Consider the following 26,596-nt stretch of genomic DNA (forward strand, 5'->3'; position numbering starts at 1 on the left):
ACATACCATCTCTCTGGGTCATCCCAGTGCACCAGCCCCAAGCATCCTGTATCCTGCATCGAACCTAGACTGGTGATTCGTTTCTTACATGATGTTATACATGTTTCAATGCCATTCTCCCAAATCATCCCACCCTCCCCCTCTCCCACAGAGTCCAAAAGTCTGTTCTATACATCTGTGTCTCTTTTGCTGTCTTGCATACAGAGTTAGCATTTTAAATCACAGAGATAGGTTGAATTATTTAATAAATACTGCCAACTCAACTGGCTCTCTATACTTGGGAAAAAATACATTTGGGCTCCTACCTTGTACTAATTCTGGAAGAGGAAATGGCAACCCACTCCAGTATTCTTGTCTGGAGAATACCATGGACAGAGGAGCCTTGTGGGCTACAGTCCATGGGGTCGCAAAGTGTCAGACACGACTGAAGTGACTGAGAATCACCTTGTACTAAATTATTTCTGTGTGGATAAAGACTTAAAAATAGGGGGAAAAACTCCCAAGGAAACTGGATACGCTTCTTTTTATGGGCTGTGAAAGCCATTTGAATCATGACCAAAAATTCAAAAAATTAAAATAAAGTCAACATAAGACCACATAAATAGTCAGATGGTAAAAAGTACATTTGGGAAGATATTTGCATGTGAATAGTAAAGAAAGTTTTAACATCTATAATTTACAGGGATATTTACAGATTAACAAGGATAAGCAAATGACACAATAGAAAAACTGGGCAAAGAAAGTAACAGGAAATTCACACATGAGCAAGCCCAAATGGTCAGTATGTAGAGAAAAAAATTCTCAACCTCATTACTAGCTAGAGAAAATGCAAATTAAATTAACAATAGCATATACTTATCAAATTAGCACAAAGTTAAAACTGTGTACCTGTTGCTGGGGGGCAGGGGGTGGTAGAGGAAGAGTACTCAAATACACAACTAGTGGAAGTGTGAATTCTTTCAACTGTTTGGAAAACAATCTGGCAATGTTTCTTAAAATTAAAAATTCTCATCTGATTAAGAAATCTCAATCTAGAAACCTATCGAATCTATATAAATATAAGGATGTATATACAAGGACATTTTTGCAATGTTGGTCATATTAGTCAAAACCTGGAAACAAAGTAAATAACTAGAAATACAGGAAAAATTGAATATATTGTGCTACATCCATACCGAGGAATATTATGCAGTCATAGAAAAGAATAGGTTAAACCTTTACATTGCCTTGGAGAGTATCTGTGAGATATTGCTGAGAAAAGCAAACAAATTTCAGAAGATTGTGTATAATATAAACCCTCTTCAGTAAAATACTGATAAATACTCCTATGGATTTTCTTTTCTATGTAGGCTAGTTAATCAAGGAGGAGAATAAGAAAGGATATATACCATTTTGTCAATATGAATTACTTAGAGGTAGAGTTTGGGGATGTATGTTAGAGGGAGAGGAAGGAGTGGGCAAAAATAGGGAAAAAAGCAAAAGGAAGATTGAATTAAAAAAATCCATTTATGTGTTTTACCCTATCCTTCCACTTGCGTAAGTTTTCATTTTAAGTTTATTTTTTATGTTTACATCTTTATATAAATATGAATGAACTTGAACATCTTTGGAGGTTTTAAAGCTGGTAAGTGATGTGATTTGATTTTCATTTTTAAAGGATCCCTTTAGCTCCTGTGTGAACGATAGATTGTAGGGAGATTAGGTGAAAGCAAAGAAGCCAGTTAGGGGGCAAGTGTAGGGGTTTAGGCAAGAAAAATAATAGGAGCTGCAATTAAGGAGAAAAATAGATAAAGTTATATTTTGGTGATAGAGTCAATAGAATGTACTAATTTCTTGATTGAGAAAAGTGTTTCTTTGTTAAGTGTTTAGGTTGAGCAGGTGGGTTGATTTTGGTGTTATTTACCGAGAAGTGTAAGGCAGGAGGAGAAACAGGTCTTGGGGTAAAGATCTAGAGTTCCCTTTTTGGAGTCATCAATGTTGTTGGTTTTAAAGTTTGGATGAGGAAGTTAGAGTGAGTACAGATAGAGAAGAAAGGAGAAGATGAAAGGAAGAGGTAAGAAAGAGAAGGGAGGTGCAGAGGGGAAATGCAGAGGGGATCACCTATATTTAGAGATCTACAGATGATAGTGTGCATGCATGGTGAGTTACTTCAGTTATGTCCAGTTCTTTGCCACCCTATGGACTGTAGCCCACCAGACTCCTCTGTCCATGAGATTCTCCAGGCAAGAATACTGGAATGAGTTGCCATGCCCTCCTCCAGGGGATCTTCCCAACCCAGGGATTGACCTCACATCTCTTAGATCTCCTACACTGGCAGGTGGGTTCTTTACCACTAGCGCCACCAGGGAAACCCTACAGACAATAAGGAACCACCCAAGGCAGCTGGGAAAGGCAGATAGTGAAGAAGAAGGAAAAATGAAGGAGTGTCTTAGACACCAAAAAGAGAAAAGGAAGAAGGAAGAAGATATTAATGGGGCTAAGCTCAAGTAAGAAGTGACCATCAGATTTGGCAACAGTGAGGTCTTTGGTGACCTCTATAAGAATAATTGAATGGGGTAGAGAGAAAGAAATTCTAACTGGACAGGGTTAAAGTGAGATCAGGTGACAAGGAGGTGGAAACAGCACAGAAATCTAATTTTTTCAACAAAATTTTACTGAGAAGGAGAGCAGGAAACTGTTGCTGGAGGAGAACAGAGTCAAGAGCAACCTTTTTAGATGAGAGTGTGTGAGCTAGCTACTGATATCACAGAAGAACAGACCTGAAATACTGTACTGCATTCTGGAAGAGCAGTATCTTGTTTCCTGTAGAAAAGAAAGTGAAAGTCGCTCAGTTGTGTCTGACTCTTTGCTACCCCATGGACTTAGTCCATGGAATTCTCCAGGCCAGAATATTGGAGTGGGTAGCCTTTCCCTTCTCCAGGGGATCTTCCCAACCTAAGGATGGAACCTAGGTCTCCTGCATTGCTGGTGGATTCTTTACCAAATGAGCCACAAAAGAAAATCCTATGAAAAGAGGAAATAATAAAACTGCCTATATGCTCAGAATAATGTACCTGTTGTTAGCTCTCCTAGGCTGCAGAAATACTTCTGCTGATATATCTGAGCTATTTCATCACTTTTCTTCTCTCACTCCTTCCTAACCCCCTTCCCCCTGACTTTTTATTCTCCTATTTCCCCAAATATTATTTGAATATGAGGGAAAGTTTGGGGCAATTGTACAGGGAGCATACCTGTAGCTGCTAAGTAAAAACACAGTGACAAAATTCATACCACAGATTGTGATTTCTGTAGATATTCAGAGATGGGAGACAACATTTTGAGTTGGAATGGTTAGATAATAGCATCCTAGAATTGATAGTAATAAATCCACAGATTCATGGAATTTAAATCTATAAACCACCTTAATCTTAATTGGTCCTGTTCTTCAAATAACTACACAGAATCTTGCCCAAGCTGACTACTTATGTAATAGAGTGATTATGCCAGAAATGCAAGCAATATTACTTTCTATATTTTCCAGATGGCTAGCTGATTGTCTTAACAATACTGAATTTGAAATAACATCTTTATCATAAAGGATTGTACTGAATTTGTGATTAATTTGCAAAGGATTGACATAATTAAAATAAAGTTACATGTTTTTTCCCCTTATTTATTCTTTTATATTGTTTAACAAGATTTCATATTTTTATTCATATAGACTATTTATAATTTGTGTTAGTTTCATTCATGTATATCATGTAGATTTTGTTGTGATTAAGTGGAGTTTAAAAATAATGTTTATATTTTGTTTCTTCTGGTAATTAAGAAAAATATTACTTTTTATATTTTGGTCTGGTAATTGGCCACCTTACAAAACTCTACTGTTGATTCTAATAATTTTTCAACTAAGTCTTTCGAGTATTTTAAGTATACAGAATACTGTCAGTAGGCTTCCCTGGTAGCTTAATGGTAAAGGATCTGCTTGCTAAGGCAGGAGACATGGGTTCAATCCCTAGGTCAGGAAGATCCCCTGGAGAAAGAAATGGTAACCCCTCCAGTATTCTTGCCTAGGAAAACTCATGGATAGAGGAGGCTGGTGGGCTATATTCCATGGTGTCTCAGAAGAATTGGACACGACTTAGTGTCTTAACAACAACATTATCAGTAAATAATGACCTTTTCCTGCCGGGAGCCAGCGTGGGGAATCCTGCCTATGGCAAAGGTCATGAGGAAGGGGGACTGACAAATGCAAAGGCGGGATCAGGCCTCAGGGGTCCCCCTGGATTTTCTCGAGCATCTACCCCCAAAACCAGAGTCTGCCTGCTTTACTGCATTATGCTTTCCACCTACTCATCTGACATTACAGGGGGGCTGTCCCCCACCACCTTCCTCTGAAAGGAGTTAACTTGGAGCTCCAATTAATAAGTCTCCTGGGTGTAACAAGAGAGTTTCAGTCCAAAAACTCCTCTGATGGCTCTCTAGCCTGCCTGACAGGTTTGTCCGGCCTCTTACAACCACACATAATTGTTCACAGCCTCCCAACCGTGAGAGGCACGAGATGTTTTGAACTTTCCAAATACAAAATCTTTTGAGAAATTAGAAATTATTAGTGGGTTGTTAGAAATATACCAGTAGAGGGTTTCATTGTTGAGCCAATATTTGCTGCTAAGTCTCCATATCCCTTGTCCCTTATATACATTAATTGATATAACTGGCATATGGGAAAAATAAGTAGCAATCTTTGATATTAATCACATTAGACCTTAGGCTAGTAAATTCTTTTCTTGATTATAGCCCACTGCACCTTTGCCCTGTAGGAATGCAACTTTATCTGGTGCCTTTGGAGGTTGGCGCCTGGTTTAAGAAAAATCACCCCTGGAAAAAATAAGTTTTCTGGTTGACTGACCATTATCAGAAAGAAAGGGTCATAAAATGTTAGCATGCCCCCTGGCCAGAAGATGATGTAAAATCACCTAAGACCTTTGTATGCATGCATAAAGAGTGCCTGGTCTCGATAAAGGTCAGGCCTGTTGACCCCGCATGACTTTGTATTATCCATTGATCTCTATGTATAACCTAAAGTATAAGAGCTTTCCTGAAAAATAAAGAGTTGGACCAGTTCCTGGAAAGACTGGTTTCCCCTTGTCGTCTTTTCTCTCGCTCTCCTTTTCAGGCTGAATTCCCGTTTGGAACACAGAGGCTCACCATGTCTACTAATTTTGCCTGGGCTTCTAAGACCTGATCGGGGAGGCGCTTTGCATCTCCACTCCTTCTGCGGCCTCACATAGAGAGTGCAAGTCTCTTGTCTTGAGACTTTATTGGCTTCTTGTGTAAACCAAGGAATACAGCCTCTTTTCCCTATTATTTTCTCCATTACATTATTCTTCCCTAATCTCTCTTTATATCTCTGAATAAATAATCTTATCAGATTGCCGACACCGTCCCCACTTCAAATTACCCTGGATCCACCGGGGCTGGACCCCGGCATTTTCCTTCATTCTTTCCAATGTACATATATTACTTCCTTTCTTTTTTCTAATTGCATTGGAATAGACTTCTAGTAGAATATTTGATTCAGTCCTTTAATTAATTTACAATATATTATTTCCTGTAGAAATAATACCTTAAATTTATTAATTAAATAGTTATTCACTGTGACTTTCTTTCATAATCTTTGATTTCTCTGATCTCAAGGTTATTCCAAGTTTTTATTGGAAAACTCACTTTCTTGGAGACAAGTATTTTTTTATCTCCAGGGAGTTATTTGTCAGCAACTGTGATGCTGAGATTTTACAAATCTCTAGTTTTTATCTTCCAAAAACTCCTCACTCTTTTGGTGGCAACATTTCTGTCATTATAAGACACATTGTTTCTATTTGTTTTCTGTCATTTTAGTGAAATTTGAGGAGAGAGAGGGATAAATTTTCACTATTATTCAGCAATTTTGCTTTGGAAGTTAGGCTAGAAACACTTTGAAGTGATAAGTAATAAAATTTGGTGAAAGGTTAGATAATGGAGAAGGAGGGGTCAAAATTGACCTTAAGATATGGTGGCTAGGTGAGTCTGAGAATGGGAATACCATGAATTAAAACCATGGAAAGAGACTAGAATCAAGATCAGAAATGATGCCTACTAATTTTTCCAGTAGTCATGTATGGATGTGAGAGTTGGACTGTGAAGAAAACTGAGCACCAAAGAATTGATGCTTTTGAACTGTGGTGTTGGAGACGACTCTTGAGAGTCCCTTGGACTGCAAGGAGATCCAACGAGTGCATTCTAAAGGAGATCAGTCCATTCTAAAGATCAGTTCTGGGTGTTCTTTGGAAGGAATGATGCTAAAGCTGAAACTCCAGTACTTTGGCCACCTCATGCAAAGAGTTGACTCATTGGAAAAGACTCTGATGCTGGGAGGGATTAGGGGCAGGAGGAAAAGGGGACGACAGAGGATGATATGGCTGGATGGTATCACCGACTCGATGGACATGAGTTTGAGTGAACTCTGGGAGTTGGTGATGGACAGGGAGGCCTGGAGTGCTGCGATTCATGGGGTTGCAAAGAGTCGGACATGACTGAGCGACTGAACTGAACTGAAATGATCCTTTAAAAAATTGCTTCAGAATGAACTCAGACACCCAGGCTTAGAGTATAATATTTGTTTAATAAGGTGTGTATAGCTGGATGATGTAGAACCATCCTTTGAGCGAATAGTAACTTCAGGCTTGGGGTGTTCCAAGAAGCTGTAAGGTGGATTTATGAGAGTTTCCCCAGTAACAATCATATAATTCCTATTTTTAAGAGGGTCAGACTCTTGGCACACCCTGTAGGAAAAGGGTTGTTAGATATTTGACCTGAAACCAAATGCCAAGTTTCAGAAACTCACTTAGTTTCTCACTAACTTATGTTAGTGGGCGTTATCAACCCCTGCCCCGGCAACCATGTCTACAGACATCCTGCCCTGAGCATCTAGTATTTATTTCTTCTTTCCTTATGTTCCAATTGTATGAAAGAAAGCTAGTCCATCAGTAAGTTTTGTAAGTTTTCTTCATACCATTTGAAATATGAATAATGTCTCTGTAATATTGGTTGCATTTTTTATAAACCTTGGATATTCTTAGTTCCTTCATGTTAGAAACTTAATGCACAATGATTTTCATTTACTGTGTCAGATTAGCACTTTTCTCAGTAGCTTATACTGGAGAGTACACAAAACTTTTCTGATAAGTTTTGAGGGGCATGAAACTGAATGAACACTTACCTAATTTTTACTCAACCTGAGACATTTCTAATCTGTATTAGACGGAACGGGAATCCTGAATATTATCCTTCACTTTGTTACCTTTTAAAAATCACATACTTCTAAGTCTGATGAATTCCATAGATGATCTATCATTTGGTAGACTGCAAGAAGAGTCATAAGCATAAAGGTGTATATGCTTACAGCAGGTTTAGGTTAGCTCAGCTGAATATTTGTTATTTGACAAATGCTATAGTTATATAATGACCAAAGATGCTCTCTGCTCTTGGATACTCTGGTAAGTGGTTTGATGTATAAGTTTGGCTGATCTGTTTCTTATGGATCATCTTAGATACCTTACACATACCAGGTATCATTTTGGTCATCTATAATCCACTGCATTTATATGTGAAAACTACATGGGAGTTGCTTAAACATTTTGGAATATATGACTGGTCATATGAAAGATGATGTAATCTGATGTGCACTTAAAATTTTATAATGTTCACTTGCTCATTAATTATAGGGCAATACATCATGAAGAAGATGCAGGTATTGCAGTATAACTTTAGGTAAAATAACTTCTTTGTGCCTCAGTTTCTTCATACAGAAAATGAGAATGCTAGGAGAATTAAATAAGTTAATATGTAAAGTGCTTAGACCAGTACTGACAATTAGTAAAGCTAATTTTTGTTGTTAAGGTACTGCCTCACTCCTAAATTTTGGAATTTATATTGACTATAGTGGGGCATTATATCTGCTGGGGAGCTACAAAAAGTAAGAAATTACAGATATTTCTCAAGTTTCCCACTGGAAAACCATATATTTAAAACATGAAAATGTTCTGTATGAAGGAACATGTATTCTCAGTAGTAAAAAATTAAATACTGTCATTCATAATAAAGCAACATCTCTCTTTATTCCTTTTCTTCTCTTAGAGTGAATCATCACAAGAATTATTTAATGGAAATCAGGCTGTGTACACTGTAATTGTGACTAATAGCTAAGTTTGATGAATGTTCAGAATTCCATTTGGTACATTCTATCTCCATTTGGTTATCACTAGTGTTGTACTTACGGATGTTGTGTATATGGTAATACTTATAATACAAAGAACATTGGATTAAATGAAAATGGAGAGAAAGGCATGTAAAAGCAGGCATCCTGACCCATCTAAATGAAAAAAGTATGAGAAATATTTGGTGATTGTCTTAATACAGGTAGTTAGAAACTGGGAATGAGGGCTGCAAAAGAAGCCTGAAACAAGATGTCAGGACATCTTCATGTTTGATTAACCAAGATGATATAACAATAGATCAGACTGATAGTTTTGGAATATTCATTTGTGAAGTAAACATAGGTTAATTTATTTGAATATCTTGATTTGAATTTATAGCATAAAAGGTGAATTTCTTAGTATAGGCATATTTGGAGTTATTTTAAAGTTATACATTAGCTTTGTTATATACTTATCTATTAATGGTACTCACTTTAGCCCTTATTCTAATTCTAAGGGCTTACAGATTAATAGAACTTCTGCTAAGATTATGACATATTTAACCTTCAGTTCAGTTCAGTTGCTCAGTCGTGTCTGACTCTTTGCGACCCCATGGACTGCAGCACGCCAGGCCTCCCTGTCCATCACCAATTCCCGGAGTTCACTCAAACTCACGTCCATCGAGTCAGTGATGCCATCCAGCCATCTCATCCTCTGTCGTCCCCTTCTCCTCCTGCCCCCAATCCCTCCCAGCATCAGAGTCTTTTCCAATGAGTCAACTCTTCGCATGAGGTGGCCAAAGTACTGGAGTTTCAGCTTCAGCATCATATCCTTCCAAAGAACACTCAGGGCTGATCTCCTTCAGAATGGACTGGTTGGATCTCCTTGCAATCCAAGGGACTCTCAGGAGTCTTTTCCAACACCACAGTTCAAAAACATCAATTCTTCTGTGCTCAGCTTTCTTCACAGTCCAACTCTCACATCCATACATTATCACAGGAAAAACCATAGCCTTGACTAAATGGACTTTTGTTGGCAAAGTAACGTCTCTGCTTTTCAATATGCTATCTAGGTTGGTCATAACTTTTCTTCCAAGGAGTAAGCATCTTTTATGTCATGCCAAGAACATTCCCATGGTATTGTATCTGTGTTTGCCATCTCATTGTTAGTTGAAGTTGTGGGGAGATGAAATAACTTGTCTTAAGTCATACAGCTAGTAAATGGTTAAACTTAGAATTGAACAAGGACTCTGAATCCAAAGCCTATTTATTAATCACTGAGTTATATTGATTACTTCCATGTCATTTCCTTCTTTATCATAAAGCAGGAATTTTCTTTCATTTTTTAATATACTAACTCTTTGTATAATGGTAAAAGTATACCAAAACTCTTTTTATTTTTTGGTTCTTTTTATTTTTAAATTTTTATTTTTACTTTATTTTACTTTACAATACTGTATTGGTTTTGCTATACATTGACATGAATCCACCACAGGTGTACATGCGATCCCAAACATGAATCCCCGCAACATCCCTCTGGGTCATCCCCGTGCACCAGCACCAAGCATGCTGTATCCTGCATCGGACATAGACTGGTGATTCGATTCTTACATGATAGCATACATGTTTCAATGCCATTCTCCCAAATCATCCCACCCTCTCCCTCTCCCTCTGAATCCAAAAGTCCGCTATACACATCTGTGTCTTTTTTGCTGGCTTGCATACAGGGTCATCATTGCCATCTTTCTAAATTCCATATATATGTGTTAGTATACTGTATTGGTGTTTTTCTTTCTGGCTTACTTCACTCTGTATAATCGGCTCCAGTTTCATCCATCTCAACAGAACTGATTAAAACGTATTCTTTTTAACGGCTGAGTAATACTCCATTGTGTATATGTACCACAGCTTTCTTATCCATTCATCTGCTGATGGACATCGATTTATTAGAAACTGGGAGGTACTGAAATTCCTTAGAAAAACTACAAGCTTTTGTCAGAGAGAGTTAGGTCTGAAAATGTGTTGTCAAGAATCTGCTCAGGAAAATGGGAGATGAATGATGCCACCACTACTCTTGCAGAATTTGGTTTGGTTGATAAAATTATTTGAGTTAAAGTGGCATCTATGATAAAGGAAGCTAATGTTAAAGGGGCAGTCAAGACTCTTCATTGGGTTTAACTTTTAACAAAATTTTGGAGAAGGAAATGGCAACCCACTCCAATATGCTTGCCTGGAGAATCCCATGGACAGAGGAACCTGACAGGCTACAATCCATGGGGTCGCAAGAGTCAGACACGACTGAGCGACTAAGCACAGCATAGCACACATAACAAAACGTACTCTTAAATAGACGTTAATGTTTACATACACTGAGGTTTAACAAGAAGATCTTTATTTGGGGTTGTATGTTCTTTTCTACACTGACCATTTCTCTTCCTTGAATAACTGTTTAAATTAGAAGCAGAAATAACATGTCCTTTATCAAGTATCTTGGATATGGAATAAGTTTCATTCATTTAATTTTTAATACATTAAAAACCTTCTTTGAGTGTCTATCACAAAGTAGGTGTTAGGTGTTCTCAAAATATGTCTCTTACATTTTTCCTCCCATGCATGTTTTCTAACTGATTTTCTGAAAGGGCTGATTATCTTCATCTAGAAATGAGGTAGTGGCAAGAAATAATATAAAATTATAAATCATCTTCAACTTGGAAGGTGACTACTAGGATTCAGGCATTTAAAGGAGGATAGCATTAAAAAAAAAAACAATGCTAAGAAAAGAATTTCAACTTACCAAAGATACTATCTTATTATTTAAGTCCATATATTCTTGTGAATATGGTTTTGCAAACTTGCTGTCATAGTCAATATTATTGACTTTAAAGCTGATATGATGGTAGAAATATGTCTTTCCTGAGAAGAAGAAAAAAGAAAAAACAGTTTTCATTTTGCTCATTGTATAACTGCTTTCATTCCTAAGAAAAATCTTGTGAAATAGAATACTCCTATGAAATTTCAGGTAACTTGACATTTAAATAGTATTAGTTCCTAGTGATTGTTGAAATAACTTTGCATATTAAATTATAACCTTGTCAAAGAATGTAAGTCATATTTTAGCATTCTAATAAAATTATTCATGAGTGACTGCAGTTAATTATTTTAAAAGATCTTTCTTATACACTCACTAATAGTAAAAAAGAAAACAGCAAAGTAAAATGAGATATCATTTTTCTTGAATTGTATTGGCAAATGTGACAAAAATAATAATACTCAAACTGGAGTGCCTATACTTAGATAAAAAGATTTTAAGCTAAAAATAGTATTGAATAATAAGAGACAAAGAAGATCATAACATAATAATATATGTAATGATAAAAGGGGTCAATTCATTAAGAAGACAAAAAATTTTAAATACATATGTACCCAACATCAGAGCATCTAAATACATTAATACTGATAGATCTGAAGGAAGGAATAGACAATGATATAATAATAGTGTGTGTGTGTATGTGTGTGTGTGTATTTAGTCACTTCAGTTGCATCCAACTGTTTGTGACCCTGTGGACTAGAGCACCCCAGGTTCCTCTGTCCATGGGATTCTCCAGGCAAGAATATTAGAGTGGGTTGCCATGCCCTTCTCCAGGGGATCTTGATGACCCAGGGATCAAACCCTCTTCTCCTTCATCCTGCATTGCAGTCAGATTCTTTGCCCACTGAGCCATTGAGGAAGCCCCAAAGTTACCAGAAGCAAGAAAACAACAAAATCAGAGCAGAAATAATGTGAAGCAAAGATCAAGGTTTCTTGAAACTTTAAACAAAATTTCAACAAAATTTAGCTAGACTGAGAAAAAGAAGAGTCAAAACCAGAAATTAAGGAGAAAACTTTGCAACTGATACTACAGAAATACAAAGGATCATGAGACTACTATGAACAATTATGCACCAAAAAGTTGATTAACCAAGAAGAGATAGATAAATTTTTAGAAACATACAACCTGCCAAGACTGAATCATGAAGAAACAGAAAATCTAAATGGACCAACAATGAGTTAGGAGTTTGAACCAATAATCAGAAACCTCCCCAAAGAGAAAAACCCAGGGCTAGATTGTTTCTCCAATGAATTCTACCAAACTTTTAAGGAATTAATGTCAATCCTTCTCAAAAATCATCTAAAAAATAGAAGAGAAAAGAACATTTCTAAATTCATTTTGTTGTTGTTTAGTTGCTAAGTCATGTCTGATTCTGCAACCTCATGGATTGTAGCCTGCCAGGCTCCTCTGTTTTGCTATCTCCCAAGGAAGAATACTGGAGTGGGCTGTCATTTCCTTCTCCAGGAGATATTTCGACCCAGGAATTGATCTGAAGTCTTCTGCATTGGCAGGTGAATTCTTTACCACTGAGACACCAGGGAAGCTCAAACTCACTTTACAAGGCCAGTATTACCCTAATAGCAAAACCAGATTAGGACACTGCAATAAAATCCCTAAGGAATATGGTACAAAAATCCTCAACAAAATGATAGCAGACTGAATTTAACTATTAATACACGTTAAAAGGATCTACATCATAGAGATGTATCCCTGGAATTGAAGGATAGTTCAATATACACAAATCAATAAATTTGATATACCATATTAATAGAATGAGAGATAAAAATCACTGATCATTCTCAATTGAGGCAGAAAAAGCATTTGACAAAATATAACCTTTCACATTATAAAAACCTAAGGGAGCAAGCCTCAACATAATGAAGGTGATACATGACAAATCCACGGTCAGCATGATAATCAAGGATGTAAGGTTGAAAGATCAGGAACAAGATAAGGGTACCCACTCTCACTACTCCTATTTGACATAGTTCTAGAAATCCTAGCCAGAACAATCAGGTAAGAGAAGTAAATAAAAGGCATCCAAATTAGAAAGGAAGAAGGAAAATTGTGATTTGTACATGGATGATCTTATATACAGAAAGTCCTATAGACTCCGCCAAAAAACTGTTAGAACTAATTGAGTCAGTAAAGTTGTTGGATACAAAATGCATTGTGTTTCTATACACTAACAATGAAACATCTGAAATAATGTATAAGCATATTGTGATAATCATTTTATATAAATGTATAGTAGTAACCATTTTGCAATATATAAGTATATCAAATCAACTTGTTATATACCTTCAACTGACATTAATGTCATATGTCAATTATATTTAAGTAAAGCTGGCAAAAGAAAGTTTCAAAGGAACATAGTATTTTTGTCATTATATATTTTTATTCATAAATACTGTATGACCTTAATTTTCCATTAGGATATCAGGGTTGAAAATCTAGGCCATTTAGATAGTATTAGGCTTTATTAATATGTTGAACTACTAAAAGAATTTTAAACACTAGAAAGGAAAGCCATTCCCTAGGTCTGTTATCCTGTTAGAGCTCTGAGTCCTGAATTGGAAGATAAAGTGGTAAATTGAGTGCCACTGTTGGCATTCAAAGGAACTATCAGACTATTATATTAAAAGATTAGCTTCTGTCCTTCAAATGTAACCTAGACCTTAAGCAAGAAAAATTATGGATTATGATCTAAGTATTATTTTGATTGGTTTTTCCTTCCTAGAAGAGTCACATTTTTCAAAGGTTCCAGGTCACATTCTGGGCTAGGGTTAAGAGCTTCAGGGAGGACTATTATCCTGACCAGTTTTTCTCTCTGTGTCTTTACTTATTTTTGTTTGATTTCCAAGTGGTTTTTAAAACTGAGATATAATTGATATACAACATTATATTAGTTTCATGTGTGGTGGTGGTAGTTTAGTCGCTAAGTCATGTCCGACTCATGACCCCATAGACTATAGCCCAGCAGGCTCCTCTGTCCATGGGATTTTCCAGGCAAGAATACTGGAGTGGGTTGCCATTTCCTTCTCCAGGGAATCTTCCCAACTCAGGGCTCGAACCCAGCTCTCCTACACTGCAGGCAGATTCTTTACCAACTGAGCTACCAGAGTTTCATGTGTACAACATAATGATTCAATATATGTACATATTGAAAAATGATCACCATAATGTCTAGTTAACATCCTTCCAAGTGATTTTTATGCATATTAAAGCTTGAAAAGCAGGGTTTAGATAAGTGGCTCTAAGCCCACACTTTCAATTAAGATCACATGTGGACTTTGAAGAACTATCATTCTTTGTGTCTTCTCCCACAGATCTGTTTATTGGACTCGGTGGGAGCATGAATGTTGTTTTAATTAAGAGCTCTAAATGATTCTGAGGCCGGGGTTAAGTATCTGGGCTCCCGACCATATTTATGAGGGTTGGATTCAGCCTTTGGTCCTAGGGTAGATAACAGGGTCTGTTCTGCATGGGTTTGGTAGAGACAGAGTGGTGCAGCCCACATTAGTCATTGTGTAGCAAAATTTGGGACATTTGTGGGAAGGGAGGGTCCTCAAAGACAGAGAAGAAGCTCAAAGTTTGTTCTTCATGTAGGAGTCATCTTTCCTGAATCTCTCCTGAGACAGGGAAGTGTAGACATTCCTGAATTTCCAGGCCCTTCTGCCTGTGGCCATGGTGGTAGCAGGTAAGGTTCTGTGCTGAAGCTTTTAAAGGCATATTCTGAAGATGCTGCTGTGATTTCTCCGCATTATTTCACCTGAGGAAGAAACCTCGAGGAGGAAGCGGAAGAGGAAGACATAGCAGTTTCTCAGGTAAATGTCCTGTTAGGGGCTATGTCCTCCTTCTTGAAATGCCATGGTTTTGCAACTGAAAAATTTTACTTTTGTACCTCTGGTGTTCCTGCCTAACAAGTTTTTTTTCAACTTATTTTCTTCTTTCCTGTGATAGTCAAGGTTAAGTCTTTATACTGTTTTCCTATATCCCAAATTCTTCTTTTCTTTCTCTGTTCAGATTTCTGATGGGCCTTTAGCAATACCCATCACAAATTAATGACTTGCAACTACAGAAAATTTTCCCTTTGTGCTAGATCACTTGGGAAGTCAGTGATAGCTAAAATTCCTATGTGGGATGAAGTGGGGGCCTGGGATTATCAGTGAAGGGAAATGTAGTGTTTAGTTCCTATATGGATGCTCCATCAGTTCTCTGTAGACCAAGATTAAGAAAATGCACTTCTAGAGAGGATGGCATTAATGGTCCAGAATAACATAGACTTTTCTAAAAAAGAAGAGTAATTATGAGACACAGCCTCTCTAAAATTATGGGAGTTCTTTGTGGCTTGACATTTGAATAAGACTGATGTTTTTTATGACTAGATTTAGATTATGATTTGCTTATTTTTCTGCCAATAAATATCACAACAGTTATGTGTCCTTCAGCAAATATTAGGCACCTGATATCAGTTTGTCCCATTAGAGCTGATGTTATTCATTTGGTCCATGTGCCAGATTTCTCCCCTACTGTTGTATCTTTCCAAAACTTCTGAGAAGTAATAAAAAAAAATGCTGTTAAGGAAATAGATTTATGTTGAATTTTCTACTTGTTCTGTGATAAATAGAACTCTTTCTGTGGTAAGGACCATACATGTATTGTGGGCTTATAATTTAATTGATAACAGCATTTGTGTACTTGTCCTTGAATTTTCCACCCCTAGCTCTTTCTCACACATGGTGACTTATTTGCTCAAAACTGGATTCCAACGGCCGCCAATTGCTCCCATTTTTGGCTGCTATTATCTTAAAAAATGAATCACCTGAAATACTACCAGCTTGGTCCTTGGTTTCTGTTCTCAATGTTTAGGACTTGTTAAAAGTAGTTCTCTAGACTAGGATCTAGAGAGTCAAAGAAATACTTTTTTCCAAAACCTACTAGTTAACATTAAACTTAGCCCTGAAAAGAAAGTCTAGGAAAAGTATCTCATATATTTACTAATATCATTTTGTTCTTTGCTAAGGAGCAAAAACAAAAACAAAGAAAATAAATTTCAATTCAAGAAGGAATGATTTTTGCCTTGACTCTGTTTTCCCTTTCTTTTCCTGTTCCTTGAAAGTGAGATTGCTATTTTTGGATTAACAGTTTCCATTTACAGTTGGCACGGGAATACTTGAAATTTCCTGAATTACCAGTAGTGAGAAAACCATCCAGACAGATTAACATTCTCCATGCATATTCCGAAACTTCCCTGGAAGTCTCATCTGTTCATTTCCTCATCAATTACTCATAGCCTAGCCTAGATAGAATTTTAAATTCCCAAGGAAGACATTATGTGCTACTTCTTGATATTCTACCTTCTCTTTTCCTATAGCAATATAGTTTGTGATTTTTAACTGAGGAGATTCTATCCAGAAATAAAAATCTATATTTTTCTGCCCCTGTTTATTCCATCTGGGAGTGATAGAGTGCACTTAGGTTCTGACATGTGGAATGAAAGGGAAAATGGTATGTGCAGCTCCTGAGATGTTTTCTTATTGATAGAAAGCATGCTCATCTCCTTCCTGCTCTGCCTTCTGTCTGGCTGGAATGAGAACTTAATGGTCAGAACTGACACCATCACTTTGAACATTAAGATCTGGACAATGGTAGCATAGCAAGATTGAAGGAGACTGGGTCCCTGAAATCTTGAAGTGACAAACTGAACCTGAGTCACTGACCTCTAAACTTATTTGTACCTTATTTGTACCTCTGAATCTTATAGTATATCTGTCTCCTTCCAGATCAATAGTTCTGACTTTGGCCAAACATTAGAACCATCTGGGGAGCTTTTAAAAGTTAGAATTTCCATTCCACACAGCATTTTTGAGTGGGGCTTTTGTATTAGTACTCTTTTAAAAAGCTTTCCAGGTGATTCTAAAGTGCAGTCAGGGCTAAAATTTACTACTCTAGATCAGGGATGAGCAAACTATGAAATTTAGCCTGCTGCTGAGTTTTGTATGACCTATGAGCTACGACTCATAGACTATTTTCTTGGGCTCCAAAATCACTGTGGATGGTGACTGCAGCCATGAAATTAAAAGGCACTTGCTCCTTGGAAGAGAAGCAAAATGACAAATCTAGACAGTGTATTAAAAAGCAGAGATATTACTTTGCCTACGAAAGTCCCTATAGTCAAAGATATGGTTTTTACAGTAGTTATGTACAGATGTGAGAGCTGGACAGTAAAAAGGCTGAGTGCTGAAGAACTGATGCTTTTGAACCATGGTGCTGGAGAAGACTCTTGAGAGTCCCTTGGACAGCAAGAAGATCAAAGCAGTCAATCAGAAAGGAAATCAACCCTGAATATTCATTGGAAGGACTGATGCTGAAGCTGAAGCTCTAATACTTTGGCCACCTGATTCTATGAGCTGACTCATTAGAAAAGATATTGATGCTGGGAAGGATTGAAGGCAGGTGGAGAAGGGGACAACAGAGGATGAGATGGTTGGATGGCATGGCATTCATACTAATTTCTCCCATGAGTAGTTTCTTCTGGGCCCACTGAAATTATCTGAATTTAATTGTTTTAGAATAAACTGAAAGTGGTGATTATGTATATAATATGCATATCATATGCATATAATGTATAAAATATGTGTATTATATATATATATATATATGTTGGGCTACCCCTGATGGCTCAGATGGTAAAGAATCTGCCTGCAGTGCAGGAGACCTGGGTTCAATCCCTGGATCAGGAAAATCCCCTGGAGCAGGAAATGACTAACCATGGCAATATTCTTGCCTGGAGAATTCCATGGACAGAGTAGCCTGGTGGGCTACAGTCCATGGGGTCACAAAAAGTCAGACATGACCGAGCAACTAACACTTTCACTTTCATATATACATTATATACAACATGATGCATATATTTGTACTATAGACACATGTATATAGACTGATATTTCAAAGGAAACATTTGATTTAATTCTTTAGTATTAAAAAGTCTTACAGTCACTATAAATACAAAATAGGATCTTGATTCAGAAAGTAAGATATCCAGGTCCATTTAATAATCAAAATTTGAACTTAATTTAAAGTTGAGATAGTTTAATTCACAACCTCTTTACCCACTAAGTCTGGCTATTCCTCCCTTTCCACTTAATTTACAGGATTTGGACCCCTGTAGGTGCCTACTTGAATGGTTGAGAATTTGGCATCTAGCTCTTGTGCTCTAGGAACTTAGTTTGTATTTAAAATTAACTTCTTTCTAGTTTTTTTTTTTTCCTGAATTTTGACATTCATTTTTCCACTCATTACTGGTGATGTTTCAACTACAGTTCCTTTACACGAACAAATGTAATAATTCCAGCTTGACTTTACTTATTCCTTAGCGTTTAAGTAGCTGGAGATACTTCCCATTCTTTAACTGAAGATCTAATTACCCCTCCAGGTGGCCTCTTGAAAAGGACTGAAGGTGATGGGGCTTTTTTCTAGGGTGGTCTATATCTGCTTCACAGGAAACATTTTATGCGTTATTTGTCTCAAAGACTTGTTGTTCAAACAGCCCAAGGGTACTGTCTTCTCTTCACTCTGCTAAACAAGCACCACGTCTCTTGCCTTTTAGAATGTCCTCATGTGAGTCAGAGTCCAGTCCACTCTCTTCTTGGATCTGCAAGTGTTCTTAGGGTTGCATTGGTCTCTTTCAAAGTCCTTCTCTCAGCTTGATATAAAGGGAAATATATCACGTATTCTTCACATATCAGGGTGGTTGTAGTTGTATGGGAAATTACAGTGCACCTATCTCTAAAGATAACCTATTCAAATATCCTTTCCTATCTCCAGTTTCTGGCACTTTTACACACTTGATGAAAGGCAACGTCTGTCTCGAGTGAGCACCTCTTACTCAAAAGTTTACGGGCATATACTATGACTATGACTCTTGTTTTGGCTGTGGTAGCAGCAGGCATTATAACCTACCTAATGATAGTGTTCACACAATTGTGTCTGTCTCTGGAAGATGAAACAGATGGTAGTAAAACACATAGTTACCCAGGAGATGGCCTCTTTATTCCATTACACACAACTCAATTTCTCTTTATCCAAGTTCTTGTCCTCTTATAAGCTGAAATGAGTGTTTATTTAGCCAGAAAGCCTCTTTCTAAATGTATTTTAAAAAAAAATACTACTATGATTTACAGCAGTTGTCCCCATCCTGTAAGCCATGAATTATACAGGGTAGGGTTAAGTTGGCAGTAGAGATGATTCTGGGGGAAAAAAAATATATATGTATATATACCAGGCATTTTTTCTATACTTAATAAAAAACAATTCTTATGCATATATATATATGTCATTTTCAAACATATATAGATGTAATTAAGCAGGTTAACCAAAAGCATTACTAAATTTATATTGTTTATGCCTTTTTTAATTCAAGAAGTATTTATTCTCTTGAGGGAATGTAGGAAAAAAATTTTTCCCTATAAAAAAGTCCTCATTCTTAAAAAGGTTAGGAAAGAGGGGGTTAAAGACAGTAACAAGAATAGAACAGAAAACTTGGCACAAAAAGCTATTTTTAAGAAAAACGACCTGGAAGTAAAGCATTGTACCTGAGCTGTGTCCTACTCTTTGTGACCCCATGGATTGTAGCCCTCCAGGCTCCTCTGTCCATGGGATTCTCCATGCAATAATACTGGAGTGGCTTGCCATGCCCTCCTCCAGGGGATCTTCCTAACCCAGGGATCAAACTTGTGACTCCTGCTTTGCACGCAGATTCTTTACCATCTGAGCCACCAGGAAAGCCCCCAGGATGACTCCACATTTTTTTCTATAGCATGCAAAATACAGAAAAATATTGTTCTGACCTTTTAAATTTTATTCCTCAATAATAGGGAAAATTCTACTTTTTAGTAAGAATTTTATGAGAAGAAAACTTAGTATAGAGAAAAAATTACAGGCCTTGGGATAAGAAAGCTTAGAATCCCATGTTATAGATTTATGTATATTTGTTAACTCACTGACTTTCTCTTCAGAAAGTTCTATGTTCAGCAAAGGTAGGGACTATGACCACTTGATTCAATAATACATTGAATTGAGAACATCAATCTTTACCCAGAAACCACCACATCAAATGTTTGGATGCAGAATGCCCTAAGCCAAAGTTTGCTAAAGAACAATCTCATTAAATGTTATTAACCACGAGAAATTCTCTCTGTCTAGTAATCTTATCGGACTGCTTTCCTTCCCTCATTCTCAAAATTCCTAATTTTCCCAACAATGGAACCAATAATTCTGTATGATCAGAAAGTCAGACATATTGAGTACTCACCATAAGTGACAAAACAAACAATGAGTCCGATGACTAGTATGGCGATGACCATTGTTAAGATACCCAGGGTAATTTTTCCACACCTTGTGATTTTCATTTTTGTGTTTGAATCCGTTCTTTTGAGCAGTAAGGATAGGGAAGCAAGTGTTAATATGAGCAAAATATAAGATACTCTCAGAAATAAACATGGACTTTGATGTAAAATGTAAAAGTGCACTGTTTTACATTAATTATGGACTCAGTGGACTGCTGAGTTTGTGTGTGTGCGTGTGTGTGTGTGTGTGTGTGTGTGTGTGAAGTCCCTCAGTCGTGTCCGACTCTTTGCAACCTCATGGACTGTAGCCTGCCAGGCTCCTCTGTCCATGGGATTCTCCAGGCAAGAATACTGGAGTGGGTTGTCATTTCCTTCTCCAGGGGATCTACCCAACCCAAGGATCGAACCCGGGTCTCCTGCATTGCAGGCAGACCCTTTATCCTCTGAGCCACCAGGGAAGCTAAGCTTGGGGAACAATATGTAAAACTAGTGAATTAATATTGACCTGCTTATTTTTCAGCACATATGGATAATGTATTACTAAAATCAAACTTACTTCATTCAGCAAATTTTTATAGATAGCCTACTAAGCATAGTTGTAGAAATAAAAATCTCTTTCCTTATGAAGATTACATTTTACTAAGGAGATATAGACAACAAATAGAATATATTGAATAAATAGAATGCATACTGGTAAAAAGGTAGTAAGTACTGTAGGAAAAGTAGTGCTACATCAGGAATGTGAATGAGGGGGAAAGTGGTAAGAGTAATTCTTATTGGTACCAGAGTCCAGGTCATATAAGGACTGTGGGTCATTGTAATAATTTTTTTTTCCCTTTGAACTAAGTGTGAACTTTGAAAGTCTTTGAATGGAAGACTATGATGATTTGGCCTAATTTCTTAATGAGATCCCTCTGACTGCTTTGTGGAAAGTAAATTATACATGGCAAGGGTGGAAGCAGAGTGACAAGATAAGAAATGATAATAACTGGGGCACAATATGATGTTGACTTGGACCAGAGTGCTGGAGGTGGAGAAAATGAAAAGGATTTGAGTTGGATATATTCTGAATACAGAGTTGATAGAAGTTCCCGATGAACTGGTGGAGTGGATGGAAAAGACATGTGAAAGATTGTTTCCAGTTCTTTAGCTTGAGGGCTTGAGGGAGGGAGTTGTCTACATCTGAGATGGGAAGGCTATTTGAGAAGGTTTTTGAGATGATTATTATTTCAGTTTTATGTTTTAGATGTTCACTAGTCATCCAAGTGAAGATGCAGGTGGGATATACAAGTCTGGAGATTTGAATAGAGGTCTGGGCTGGTGATATATATTTGGCATTCCTCAACGTAGAGATTAGGCTCTGGGACCAGATGGCATTATCAAAGGAGCTAGTGTAACTAGAGAAAAAGATCAAGAGATGATCACTGGGACACTCCCATTTTAAGAGATCAGGGAGAAGAGGAAGACCAAGCAAAGGAGACTGAGAGGAAGCCACCAATGCCAGTAGGAGGAAAACCAAGAAAATTGATGTCCTAGGAGCCAAAAGAAGTGTATCAAGGATTGTGTAGGGGATCAACTGTGTCAGATGATTGCCAATGGCTCATAAAATTGATGAGTGCTGAAAATTCATCATTGGTTTACCATTATGAGGTTATTGGTGACCTTGATGCAAGAAATTTTAGGAATAGAAGGGGTATGATAGTAGCTAGAGATGGTTTGAAAGAGAATGGAAGTAGAGGAACTAGAGACAATAAGCACTGACCACACTTTCAAAGATTTTGCTGAAAAAGGGGGTAAAGATATGGGAATATACACATGGTGAAGAAAACAGGATCAAGAAAAGCCTTATTTTATTATGGAAAATTTAAATATATACATACAAGTATAGAAAATAGTTTAATAAAACTCAATTTATCAATTGAATATATTTTAAAACATTTTGTAATTTTTCATCTATTTTTCTGAAGTAGTAGTTACAGAAAGCAATAATTATAGAAAATAATTGCATCATGACATTAACAATGGAAAAGTAATTTAACATTTTTTCTATCTAAAAAATAAGGGCATTTAAAAATGATTATCATTTCTAATAAAATTAGTAATAATTTTAACATATACTGTAATATCAAGTTCATATTCCTCAAGATATATTTTACATTTTTTTTTGTTGTTGAACAAAAATCAGATCAAAACCCTCACATTGCATTTGTTTATTATTTCGCTTACGTCTCATTTAATCTAGAATACCTTTCATATCCTGCTTTCCTTTTTAAATTTTTTGTGACATTGACTTATTGAAGGTACTGGGTCAGTTGTGCTGTAGAATGTTCTACCTAAGAAATTAAAGCATTTCATGTTTATATTGATAATATAATATACATTTTAATTTATATTATATATTTCATATTTTATATATACCCACATGTGTAATATTCCAGGTATGCTTGTACGTGTGAAAGACATTGCTGATATATGTCATTGAAATATATACATTAAAATGACTATACAAATTTTTCATTACTTTAAAAGCATTCATATTAATTTGATTTTTAATTTGTAAATAGAGTCAAGTATCTATCATAAATTTATTTTTTAGTTAGTTAACAGTCATTCTCTGAAAGGTAATATTCCTTGGAGAAATATTTACTAGATCCCTGGAATAGATAAATGTCCAAATTTTAAGTTTTTTAGACATTTCCTTTTACTTAAAAAAAAGGTCATTTTGGCTATTTAAATATTGTTTGTCAAAATTATGTTTGCATCCTGCACATAAAATTAATATCTCAATATTTCTAAAGAAATATGATAGTCATGAACTCTTTTGGTCCATAATAAAATAAAAAAACCATAAGAATACCTGACTATGTAAAAGTTTAGAAGAAAACACTTTTCAGTTGGACCAATTCACTTACTGAGTTTAGAAGAGTATATGACACAGGTTTTGGAAAAGGAAAAGACTAAAGGACATGGTAAAACCTTGGTAACTTAAATTCCTGTAGATGAGTATGTTATCCTAAAGCATTCTCTTCCATACCGAAAGGTATATGTCTATATGTTTTCCTTAATACAGGTTACCATGGAATAAGCCTCAATGAAAATGTGATAAATGGAGTGTGAAATTTGATGTGGCAAATACTTAGAATATATTTTCTATTTATCTCAGCTGTGTTCTTAAAACTATATTGAACTATATAAAAACACTGCTTTGTGAATAAAAAATTTTGAATATTGCCAATTTTATAATAATTCAACATATAGATACATGTACATTTCATTAATTTTTTCTCCTTCTTTGTCTATAAGTTGACAAAAAAGTGATTCTTGTAAATAAGAACTTGTTTACTAGGAAGATTGTTTGGCTTCAAACTTCTCTTCAATGTAAAGTTCCTAAAATGAGAGATGCATGGTCTTTTGGAGTTGGCAGGGAATTTGCAAATCATCCATTGCTGTTTCATTATTAAAAATGTGGAAATTGAAGGAAAATATTTTCTTTTAGAACCTTCTGAATCTAGGGAAGACAAGCATTCTAGGTAGGTAGAGATTTCTTCTTTGATTGTTAGCAGTATATTTAGTGATAAGGTTAGAGTTTGGACTAAGATTCTTTCCTGATCTCCAGAAAGAAAATTAAATTATATAGGACTCTCCAACTTGGAACTCTCACTAATCTTCCAGCCAAAATCTGAGATCACTGTAGTGATCAAGACTTAACTATCTTGATTCACAAATGTAAAATTATGGTTCGTTAATAAAAATTTAAAGGCAAATAAACTTTATTTCTGTTATTATCTGAGTTTTCAAAGATGAAGATGGGTTTTATTGACTTGGAAACTAGTTATCTTCTGTTTGAATGTTTTGTTTGTATGTGTGTGTGTGTGGGTATTCCTAAATTCAAAAGACAAATTAAACCTTGTCACCATTCAGATTCTTTAAAGTATTCTCTAGAAACAATGTGAGACATATTAAATTCCACTTTCTTAAAGTGTTATTATATGAAGGGTCTGTTGCAAAATAGACTACCAACAGAAACTGGGTCTTAGGTGGGAGGTGGCATGAGGAATAGAAAAACATTTTGATTTCAACAACATGCTTATTTCTCCTGAGTTTTATTTATTCACCAAGTGTATCTTGAATCCTCATTGGAAAAGACCCTGATGATGGGAAAGATTGAGGGCAGAAGGAGAAGGGGTGACAGAAGATGAGATGGTTGATTGGCATCACTGACTCAAATGGACATGAGATTGAGCAAACTCCAAGAGACAGCGAAAGACAGGGATGCCTGGTATGCTGCATTCCATGGGATTGCAAAGAGTTGGACATGACTTAGCAACTCAACAACAACAATTTTTAAGCCACTCAGGTGTAATAATGGTATTGAAGGTGATTTACCAATTTCAGAAAATGTGACTTAACTGGTAAGTTTTACTTAAAAATTATTTCCTTGAAGGGATGAAATCAGGATGTGTCTGTACATTATTTCTCATATATTGTTAATGGAGCATAAGGAACTGAGCAAGTTAACATGAACATAAAATATATTACTTAGAGCCAAGACCAAACATTTTTACTAGACTTTTTGTCAATTAAATCATATGGATTAACAGTCACAATTTAATGGAAAAGATTTTGGGAGTTCTCTTATAGTTACATTAAATATTAATATGAATGCATAAAGTGACCAATTATTAATTAAGTTACATTCTGACCTCTATTATACTGTTCACCTAGAATCTAGATGTTGTCAAGATGTGAAAACCAGAAAACTTGTTTAAAAATCTGGATCAGGCCTAATGGACTTGTTAAGGCATGCATTTTGAAGTAACAGAAAAGACTATAATATGTGTGAGAACATTTATCTTTGTGTGCTAATCAAAACTTATCTGTCCATCTGTGTGTGCCATGGAACCAGTCAGCACATTTTTTTGACTTTTGGGCCAATTGCTATCTAAGCATATGGTGTTGCTAATCAAAAAATAAAATAAAATAAAATCTCCTATTCTTGTTTCTATCTAAAATATTAAATCATACCAGTAAAAGTGTATAGCAATGAAGCACTTTATATTTCAGTGATCAAAAATTAACTTAAACTTTTATCTATCACTTCCTATAGGTAAAATAGCATATTATAAATATGAACATTAATGTCTCTGTATCAACACACACCATTAAATAAAGATATATATATATATAAACTATCTTGTGATCTTTCAGTTTTCAAAGTGAAGTTATCTTAAAAAGCAAAATGTCCCAATTTTGCTTCAGCAATTTATACATACACTTCTCATGACTGTTTTAACTGTGATGAAAAAATTTCTCACAAAAAGAAGCAAAACAGACTCTGATAATTAGAGTTTATCAATCTTAATCATTCTTGTTTTTCTTTGATTTGGAATATACTTTGTTCTTATTTTCATAAAAAGTTCATTTTTGAGACTTTAAATTACGAATGAAGCTACTTTAATGAATTTGGTCCCTTTAGAAAGTTTCTCTGAGAAGCAAGTGCAAGCCCCCCTGCTGCCCAGCCCCCAAGCCCACCTGTTCTGCCGTGGTGTCCATGCCTGCTCTCTCTGTGGAGGTTGTCCTTTCGCCATCTTCTCCTTGAGTGCTGTGCAGCTCAGTCATTCTCCACCTATTTAGCTTATGAGATTCTGTGGCTACTATGTGTTTTATGATAATGGTGTAATGATAATACTTAGTGCTCATACAACTTTGCATCGTCAAAGCACTTTCTGAGTATTTCCTAATTGTGCATTAGTAAAACATGAGCTATTCCATAAATCATAAATACTCAACACAAGTAGAGGCAAAATTTAAAACTCTCAGTCATTGTGATTGAGGAAGCAATAAGGTCACCTGGTTTGAGAAGGATAGTCTTTACCCAGTTCGGTATTTGTGAGTCTGAAGAGAGCAGCTGCCCTTATTCCCTTCAGTGGTCCCCAACCTTTCTGGCACCAGGGACTGGTTTTGTGGAAGACAATTTTTCAACAGATGCGAGGGAGTGATGATTTTGGGATGATTCAAGGGCATTATATTTATTGTGCACTTTATTTCTATTATTATTACATTAGCCCCACCTCATATCATCACGTGTAGATACTGGAGGTTGGGGAACCCTGCACCTAGATTGCATCAATTTCTTTATTGCTTTTGGGTGGAAGACCAATGGC

General features: G+C 36.1%; 1 protein-coding gene across 2 annotated transcripts in view; it reads right to left on the reverse strand.

Annotated features, from left to right (window-relative positions):
- Nucleotides 1-26,020, reverse strand: part of LOC102185163 (transmembrane protease serine 11C-like) — a 64,102-nt gene extending 38,082 nt beyond the window's left edge. Inside the window, exons 1-3 of one of the 2 annotated variants that reach the window (XM_005681660.3) lie at nt 25,965-26,020; nt 20,399-20,514; nt 11,007-11,125 (exon numbers count right to left, since the gene is read on the reverse strand). In XM_005681660.3, the coding sequence (XP_005681717.2) occupies nt 11,007-11,125; nt 20,399-20,514; nt 25,965-26,020 (291 nt within the window). Of the gene's footprint in view, nt 1-11,006; nt 11,126-20,398; nt 20,515-25,964 lie in introns of those variants that run through there. The other variant, XR_001918201.1, reaches the window with a different exon arrangement.

Source organism: Capra hircus, chromosome 6 (assembly GCF_001704415.2).
Source record: "Capra hircus breed San Clemente chromosome 6, ASM170441v1, whole genome shotgun sequence".
NCBI classification, from domain to species: domain Eukaryota; kingdom Metazoa; phylum Chordata; class Mammalia; order Artiodactyla; family Bovidae; genus Capra; species Capra hircus.